At 32.8% G+C, this 9,794-nt stretch overlaps 2 protein-coding genes across 2 annotated transcripts; both read left to right on the plus strand.

Annotated features, from left to right (window-relative positions):
• The first annotated feature begins 1,276 nt into the window (after nt 1-1,276).
• On the plus strand, nt 1,277-2,887 carry LOC134726096 (uncharacterized). Its single transcript, XM_063590493.1, has one exon. It carries the CDS (start codon nt 1,277-1,279, stop codon nt 2,885-2,887), a length of 1,611 nt encoding a protein of 536 aa, XP_063446563.1.
• Nucleotides 2,888-3,417: 530 nt separating this feature from the next.
• On the plus strand, nt 3,418-3,867 carry LOC134726097 (uncharacterized). Its single transcript, XM_063590494.1, has one exon. The coding sequence runs from the start codon at nt 3,418-3,420 to the stop codon at nt 3,865-3,867; it is 450 nt and encodes a 149-aa protein (XP_063446564.1).
• The last annotated feature ends 5,927 nt before the right edge of the window (nt 3,868-9,794 follow it).

A 9,794-nucleotide genomic window follows, 5' to 3' on the forward strand; every position in this document is an offset into this window, starting at 1 on the left:
ATTTTTATATGGATTAGATACACATGTTTATTTTATGTAATATTTTTATTTGTAATTATTTAAAATGGCTTCAAAGAAACGAAAATCCGCTAATGTTGTCAATTCAAATGATTCTAGCAAAAAATCAAAAGAGGAATTAATAGCAGAACTAATTGTGATTGGAGTTAATGCTCCTGCTTCATTTAGCCAAAAACAATTACAAGCTTTGTTACACTCTAATCGTCAACCTATGCCTGCCGTTAATGTGCAAACAACTGATGACACAGAAGTAGTCAATGATATGTCAAAGAACACTATTCGTGAACTATCGGCGAATGTTAAATCGTTGACCGAAACAGTTAAAAGTCAAGGAGAAATTCTTAAAACAGTAGTGGATCTTCAAAAGAAGGCTACCGGGAATGATATATCGCATACTGGTACTCAAATTCCATCGTCATCTCAATTCATCGAAACACAGGGATATAGTGCTTCCGGGAAAGTGTCTGCTGGTATGTTTCCGCACATACAAACAGTGTCACAAATTCAGCGACAAAACATTAAAGAAGGCAAGTACATTAATTTAGTTTCTTTGCTTATTCCTGTTAATGAAAATCAAAGTGATACACAGCAAATAGAGGCAGATGGATCTATTCTCCTTCTTAAGCCAAAAGATCATCGCCTGCAGCGTGACCTATCTATCCAAGAATACATAGAGGCATTTAACATTTACAAAAACATTGTGTGCGAATTCGAAGATCGTCGGGTAGAACTTGACATGTTTTTGCAAGACATCATAGAAATGGCAACTAAGTTTAAAGGTAACATTTTCTATGAATACCATAAGGCCTTCGCTAAGAAAGTTGCGGCAATAAAATTGACAAAAGGTTTGACCGTCGACTGGTCAATCAGAGATGAGAAACTGTATTCTTCAGTTTGTTTAGGGAGAGCTATCAATACATGTGGCGTATGTGGAAGTTCATTGCATAGCACTGAAATGTGTTATTTATCTGATACGTCACAGGGCAAAAACAACCATTCCCAACAAAAGCGTAATCCTACAACACCGTATTCTAAACCACAATCAGCCGATATTGACCAATACGGAAGACCAAAGCTATTCCACAAAGGGAAAGAAATCTGCAACTATTATTTCGCTGGTAATTGCTACAGGGGATCCGCGTGCCGCTATGCTCATGTTGACATGAATATGAAATCGTCAAATCAAATCAAACCCTCTACAAGTGTACCAAAAACAACCAAACAATCAAATATATGACTAGATAATGATAATGTGTTAATGCAAGCCACAACACCAATCAATGTAGATAAGTTAGCGTGGGAGCTACAGAGACATCCTGATAGATATTTCGTAAATTCATTAATTAACGGGTTACGTAAAGGATTTTTTACAGGCGTATCATCCTTACCGGAAAAGGTTTTAGAATGTAAAAACCTGCTTTCTACTACAAAATGTCCAGATGACGTTTCCGGATTAGTCAAATCAGAATTAGACAATAATTTTGTTATAGGCCCATTTACGAAAGCCCCTTTTGATATATACAGGGTTAGTCCTGTTGGCATTGTTGAAGGTAAATATTCTAAAAAGAAAAGACTTATACTTGATTTATCTGCACCTCACAATAGTGATGAGCATAGTAGTGTCAACGACCTCATCAATAAAGAAGATTTTTCGCTTTCGTATATTAAAATCGATGATGCAATTAAAATCATCAAAGAATACGGTTTTGCCTCAAGATGTTGTAAATTGGACGTATCTAATGCATTTAAATTAATCCCTATTCATCCGAGTTTATGGCATTTATATGGATTTAAATGGAAAAATATGTATTACTTTTACACTAGATTAGCATTTGGGTGTCGTTCCAGTCCCAAACTTTTTGACAATTTATCTATTGCTATGTGTTGGATTTTACACAATAATTATGGAGTTAATACAGTTCTACATCTACTAGATGATTTCTTAACAATCGACAGACCGTCAGCAAATGCCGACGCTACTATGAAAACTTTAGTTTCCGTGTTTGATTCACTTGAAATTCCGATCGCAAAACATAAAACTTTAGGACCGGTAACATGCATCGAATACTTGGGTATAATATTGGACACTATTCGTATGGAAGCTAGATTACCCGAAAATAAATTATGTCGAATTAAGGAATACCTATTGTTTTTCCTCAACCGCAAAACATGTACAAAACGTGAGATGTTAAGTTTATTGGGTCATTTAAATTTTGCTATGAGAGTCATTATTCCTGGGAGATCGTTTATATCTTATCTACTTAACATAGCTCACTCTGTTAAAGAACTTCATCACCATGTCACTTTAAATTCTAGTTGTAGAAATGATTTATCATTGTGGCATAAGTTCTTAGATCAGTGGAATGGAATTTCTTTCTTTATTGATGATAATATAGTAAATGCGTCTGATTTTGATTTATATACTGATGCTGCGTCAACCGTGGGATTTGGAGGTTATTTCAAAAATCGATGGTTTCAAGCGTTATGGCCCATAGAAATGAAATTAGATAAGGAATTATCAATGTCTATGGCTTACATGGAATTATATCCTATAGTAATTGCTGCTATTATATGGGGTGATGAGTGGTCAGGGAAGCGTATTCTATTTCACTGTGATAATATGGCAACAGTTTTAATTATAAAGAAAGGAAGATCAAAATCATTAGAAATTATGAAATTAATGAGACGTCTAACTTGGTGTTCCGCAAAATACAATTTTATTATTCACGCTACTCATGTAGCCGGAAAATGTAATACTATAGCTGATGCTCTCTCTCGATTTCAGATGGATCGTTTTCGTCAACTGTGTCCGACAGCATCAGTGGAACCTTGTCACTGCCCGCCCCACTCAGAAATTCTGTGGAATTAAGTTGTGTTATTAATAATTTGTGGAGTAAAAGTATTAATAGTGCTACAAGAGATGTATACACATCTGGGTATAAGTGTTTTCTCAAATTTCGTACTTCTCAATTCGAGGGAGAAAATATTGGAAATGTAATGTCTAATATTTCCGAGGATATATTAATTTGTTTTGTATCATATTGTCAGTCAGTGTTAAATTTGAAATATTCTACTATCAAGTTATATCTTGCGGGAATACGTCATTTTTCTATTGCAAATTGTAGTGTCAATCCTTTAGTAGATAATGTAGGTAAACCTTTGCTACGTTTACAAAATATTCTAAATGGTATAAAGAAAACTGAAAACAAAAGTGTGCGACAAAAACTACCGATTACTTATAGTGTGCTTCAACAGATTTACCAACATTTACAGAAAAGTATTTTCGATCCGCATTTAGATTTTACTATGTTAACTGCATCTGTTATAGGTTTTTTCGGTTTCCTGCGTTGTTCTGAATTTACATGCAAACAGTCATTTGATTCAGCTTTGAATTTAACTATGGATGATGTAGTATTTGTATCTGATTGTCAAGTTAATTTACGTTTGAAGGCATCCAAAACCGACATTTTCCGTCATGGAGTAATCATTAAACTATTTAAAACTAATAATGATATTTGTCCATATGTACAGTTGTCAAAATATGTAACATCCAGAAAAATGAACGGTGCAACAGATAATGATCCGCTATTAGTTGACAGTAGTAATTTAGCTTTACGCCGATCGTTATTTATAGACAAATTGAAAACAATTCTATTACACTTGGGTTTAAATGCCGATAAATATAGTGGACATTCTTTCCGAATAGGAGCAGCTACAACTTGTAGTTCTAATGGTATCCAAGATCATATGATTCAAACTTTAGGACGTTGGAAATCTGACTGCTACAGTCGTTATATAAGAACATCTGAATTTGATATTCGTCAAGCTCTTTCGAAAATGTGTAAATAATTACGATTCAAACTTTGTTAGAAGGAAAATTAGGGATTCCTTATTATAATTTTTTATGTATTTAAGTAGAATGTGGATTTCTGCTTATTTTTGTAAAGTTTGCTCTAATTAGTCAATACATGTAAATAAGTAACAATATTCAATTTGGCACAACCACTGTCTCGGAATAATTTTGGGGATACTCAATGCGTTACAAGGGCAGCATGTGTAGCATTTCGTTTGGGCAATGTAATAATGAATTTCATCCATTCTTTACTTGTCACAAAATTATTATCTGAGTTCTCAGGCAGCCCTGAATAAAATGGATAACTAGGCAGCCCTCTCGTCGGGTGAACGAATCATTTGTTTGTCCATTTGACAGTTCTTTTGGATACATGTTTTAGTGTGCAAATGTTTTTTTCACTCGAGGTTATCCGTCTCAGGTTGCAAAGTGAGCCCATATACCCTCTAAGCATGGGCTGGGCCAGCGCTCAACATGCAGGTATTAAAATTAATTAAATAAACTAAAAGAGTGGGTATACTTGAGTTACATATGTTTGACATGGGATGGGCCAGCGCTCAACATGTCACTCGTAGAGAGGTATTTTGAAGTAACATATTGTTCTTTGAATTATGCTTCGAGCTCTTGTAAATACTCTCTTTTAAAAGGCTCGCTTTGCTATTAGGTTCACATTGTTTGAGGTTTCATTCAATACTCTACGAGTTATGTTTCTGTTTGATGTATACTAAAGTGGCTCGTGACTTTCTCCTTAAAGTATATGGTGAAAGTTATTTGAAGTCACGGTACCACATCTACACTCTGTCGTCAAGTGCAAGTGCCGCGATAGATGCTCGAATAATGTGAATTTAATTGAGATATGTATTTTATTTTTTATTTTTTAAATACATATCAATTGCTAGCATGTTGCCCGTAACGCCAATTTTATATTTTGTATTTTTTATTATATTATGTTTTTTATTACTTTTGTATATATATTATGTCTTGAATATAAGCCTGTGTAATTATATATAATAAATATTAGTCATTCTTAATTGATTTGATTACGTTAACTTAGGTGGTAATTTGCTATACTTCATCAGTCGTTCTAATTCTGTATCTATGACAGATCTAATCTGTACCGTTACACACATTTAAATCTTAACAGCTGGAGAAAGTTCATCACTCGTTCAAATCTTTATCAATAGAAACACGGCTCATAAATGCGTATTAATGTTCATTAATTAAAGTTTATGTAAGTGTTTATTCCCTTGCAGATGCCATTTGTTTACTTTATCTCTTATCTTGACTTATTTATGGAAGTCTGGGAATTGTCTGACCGCAATGTTAATAGTCTATCTTGTTTGATATAAGGCATGTCAATCTTAAGTAACTCCTCCCTTACTTGTCTAGGGTACATTAGAAATTTAGTTAAGTTGCAGTTGTAACTGACATATCTATTATATATATACTATATATATATCAAATGTTTGTACCAAGTCAATAATATGAAAGTTGTTGTCCATTCAATTGATGTGTTTTATATTTTGATGTTACAATTATAAAAAAAGTTAATAAAACAATGCATTTAAATAAATACTAAGTGGATTTTAAAAATTGAAGAGCCTATTCGATTTAGGAAACATAGACAATAAAAGTCAATATATATATAAACGGCTCTAGAACTATTTGATAATAGAAAATTAATTAAAGATGTTCAGATGGAAACTCTTATATTTTACTCTTTCAGACGTGCTATGGAAAAATTTTCCAAACTGTTTTCAGACTGTTAAAACTATAACAATACAAAAGAATTATACACCCCCTTTTTATTTTTTTCAAATGTCACAAGTTATGGGAAGAGATATATAATCTATCAGAAAAAGTTAAACATGGACAACTCATTTTAACTCTAAAGTAGTCAATTTGGGTGACAAAAAAAAATTATATACTATACCATATCATTATTATTATTTTTTTTTATCTGTCGGCGATTTGGGTTTCTCTTCACAAAATACAGCGTTTGTCAGAATGTTTGCCACCAAAATGTGACAATAATGGCACAATTATCAAGATATTTTAAAGATATGTGTTTTTTTTGCGAAGTAATATAGCCCATCAAATTAATGAAATAAAAGATTTTCAGAATAAATTGTGTTTTTCGGTCACACTATGTATATTTTTTCATTTTTGATTTTTGGATAAACCATGTATACGTCATTTGAACTCTAGTGAATAGTTAGTTATCTTATTGGTCATAATACTATGTCTTGATATTAGTACAATATAAATAAACTCATCATAGATACCAGGACTAAAATTTGGGTATACGACAAACGTGCGTTTCGTTTACAAAAGACTCATCAGTGACGCTCGAATGCAAAAAAGTTAAAAAGGCAAAATAATGTACGAAGTTGAAGAGCTTTGATGACCAAAATTCCTAAAAGTGTTGCCAAATACATCTAAGGTAATTTATGCCTGAGGTAGTAAAACCTTAGTATTTCAAAAATTCTAAATTTTGTTAACATGAAATTTATAAATATAACCATATCAATGACAGTTCATGTCAGTACAAAAAGTGCTGATTACTGGGCTTGTGATACCCTCGGGGAAATAAATGTCCACGGTTGTCCCCTTGGTAATTATACCACTTTTCCTTATTTGTACCAACAGTTTTCTCATTGGTAATTATACAACTTCTCCATATGTGTACAAGTATAACTCATGGTATTTAAAGATAATTGTTAGCACCTAGAAATTGAAAAATACCAGACATGTATCGAACTCATATATATGACCCGTAATTATATATCAAACAAGAGTGCACACGCAGAAATGTCTTGCTTTTTTTGCTCACCATTGATTTAATGTTGATACTCCTGAACATAAAGCTTTATTACAAATATCAAATAAACTTTATAATATCGAAAATACTGAGGTCAAGGTCAGATTAACAAAACCGGAAATACATGTATACGTTGCAATCATTCAACAAATAAAATAAAATTGACCTATTGCTTACAGTATTTTAGAAAACAGACTTAAATAAGAAAACTAAACATTGCCTGATGAATCACGAAAAACATATAAAACCAATCTTTGCATTACATATAGTTGATCTATTACTTATAGTATCTAGAAACAAAGTTTTTCTTGTATTATTCTAATTTTAGTTTCTTGTGTACAATTTTGAGATAATTATGGCATTCATTATCACTAAACTAGTATATATCTGTTTAGGGGCCAGCTGAAGGACGCCTCAGGGTGCGGGAATTTCTAGCTACATTTAAGACCTGTTGTTGACCTTTAGCTGTTGTTTTGTCTATGGTCGGGTTTTTGTCTGTTTGACACATTCCCAATTTCCATTCTCAATTTTATTAATCAAGAAAACTTAACAGACCAAAATGAAATCATGGTCAGATAAGACCTGCCACACAGACATTCAAACCTTATTAACATTCCATACAACAAATATAGTTGATCTATCACGATAGATTGAAATCTACATTGTAAAATATTTCCATACACCAAATAAAGTTGACCCACTGCATATAGTAATATAATTTTTTATACCAAAATACCCAAACTACTGGACTATGATAATAAGGTTAAGGTCAGGTGACTCCTGTCAGTTAAATATGAACACCTTAAAATCATTCCACACAACACATATTAAAGACATAATGCTTTTAGTATCTGATATATGGACTTGACCAAAATACTAAACTTGGTTCACTAATACTTGAAATGAGAACAAGGTCAGATGAAATCTGCATAGGTACCTTGCAAGGTAATAATTATAAGTACAAAAAAAGTAGGTGTTGCACAAACAAATTTTTTAACAGAGGACCCCCTGTATGAAGATATTTGAATTGTGATTGACAAATTATGGTCTATTGGATATGACCAGTAACCTAGACTTTGAACAGGGTATCTTTGGATCCCTAACGACATGTGTAAAGGGTGTACGACGTACATGGAGCTTGGCAATTTATCTGCACAAGGGGACGGATTACATATACTCAATATAACTAGACTTTGTTCTGTCCTCGTATATTCTGCTCAATTCAAGGGACGTCTCCCCTCAAATTTGCTCTACTACTGGTCGGAAAATACTAAAATCTCTATTTTTCAGTCTTAAGAGTGCATAGGTTGCACTTTGTAAATCACGTGTGATTTGCAAGTCACGCCTCTTTTGGGGAGAAATTGAATGTGCACTAAATACTGCTACTGTTTACATAGTTGTTGCCATGGATGCAAAGTTTTTTTTTTAAATTAAGACTTGATTGGAGAATTAAATGGATATAAATAAAAATGTCTATTTATTTAACTTATTTTTCAGGAGGACTGGAAGACATTTATGTGTTGAGTCAAATTTAATGGAAAAATTCAGTGCAAACCTGCAATGTTTATAAATGGAGGGCAGTAAAACTTGAAAATATGCCGCGCAGCTATATGTTTTTATTAGTGCAAAAAAAAGTAGTGCATGTCTCCTTTCCAGGGAAATATAACATTCTCCTCAAAACTTCCTGAATGAAGAGTGACTGCATATGCAATTTAGGCAGTTCCTATGGAAAATTGCATTGCTGGTTTTACACAAGTGCAACCTATAAGGTAAATAATGGGAATTCACCCCTCAGCCTCCCTGGGATCCCAATTTCGGACCCCTTTTGGGTTTTCATTTTACAGAAACAACATGGAATCATTTTGGAATGCATTGGCTTTAGCTTTGTCTAAGAAAAGTGAAAAAAATCATGGAAATTATGACTGTACAGTGTGGGTTGGAGCTTTGGAGCATGGGGTCTATGGGAAAAAAGTTATGAATTGGCCTGATGGCACTAGAACTCTTGAAAGAGCTCACAGATTATCTTATATGCTAGATAAAAGAATATTAAAAGAAAATCTTCCCCGTTTCTCTCCAAACGGTGATCCTTTAGATATTTCACACCTTTGCCATAACCCCAAATGTATTAAACCGGAGCACCTGATCTTAGAGTCGCACAGTATAAACATAGAGAGAATTTTCTGTAGACGGGCAAAACAGTGTACAAATAATCATTTACCGTGTTGTCTTATCTGATGCAGGTAATTTATTTATTTTTAACATGTCTTTATATACCTATATGGAGTTATTTTCTTTCAGAACGTCAGGTTATTCTTTTTCAGAATCAACCCGGACGATACCATGTTTCAATGGTATATGCTCCAAGGCATAACATAATGACCTGTGTAAGGTCATTATTTTCCTTGATAAACATGCAATCTATGATTTACTTTAAAATTTTATTCGTCTAATAGTTTTTTGTTGCCGATTTGGAAATTTATTTTCTAAAGTTCAACCGAAGACAGATGTAAAAGAAACCGTCATTGTAGACCCGCAATTTAATTTTAGAAACAAATAACGTGAAATTTTGTTGATTTATCGCTATAATAAAGAAACATTATCATATAGGTCAGATGAATTTTAATGTAGACTTTCATAAAATAAATCCAGATTAAACATATTCGTGTGTAAGATTTTGAAAATCTTATTGAGTCAAACTGAATAGGTTGATTGCTTAACGTCCAGTGGCCAATATTTCATGCATGTTCAGAACGATACACACTGAATAGGAAATCATACTGTAACCTACATGTATTTATATTCGTCTTCTTGTCAGTTCGTAACTTTTTAAAATTTATGTATACCTTTTATCAAATGATCAACTAATAAAATAATCTTATATTCAATTGAATAACATTAACGTAACTCACGAAAGGGTCGGGTGTGGAGGGTATATAATTTTATCCTGATTATCTTTTAACAAAATGTATTGCTATTCGAAAGACAATCTTTCTGAATTTTTCATTCGATTCAAGTAAAATGATTTAATAAATAACAACTTTTCCGCGATAGAAATAACATAACAAAACGAAAAAAAACAACATACCCCTCCCCCTTTTCCATAAG

This window comes from Mytilus trossulus, chromosome 7 (assembly GCF_036588685.1).
Source record: "Mytilus trossulus isolate FHL-02 chromosome 7, PNRI_Mtr1.1.1.hap1, whole genome shotgun sequence".
Taxonomy (NCBI): domain Eukaryota; kingdom Metazoa; phylum Mollusca; class Bivalvia; order Mytilida; family Mytilidae; genus Mytilus; species Mytilus trossulus.

Coding starts and splice junctions, on each gene's coding strand:
- LOC134726097 (XM_063590494.1), top strand. CDS start 3,418: ATGGATGATGTAGTATTTGTATCTGATTGTCAAGTTAATTTACGTTTG.
- LOC134726096 (XM_063590493.1), top strand. CDS start 1,277: ATGCAAGCCACAACACCAATCAATGTAGATAAGTTAGCGTGGGAGCTA.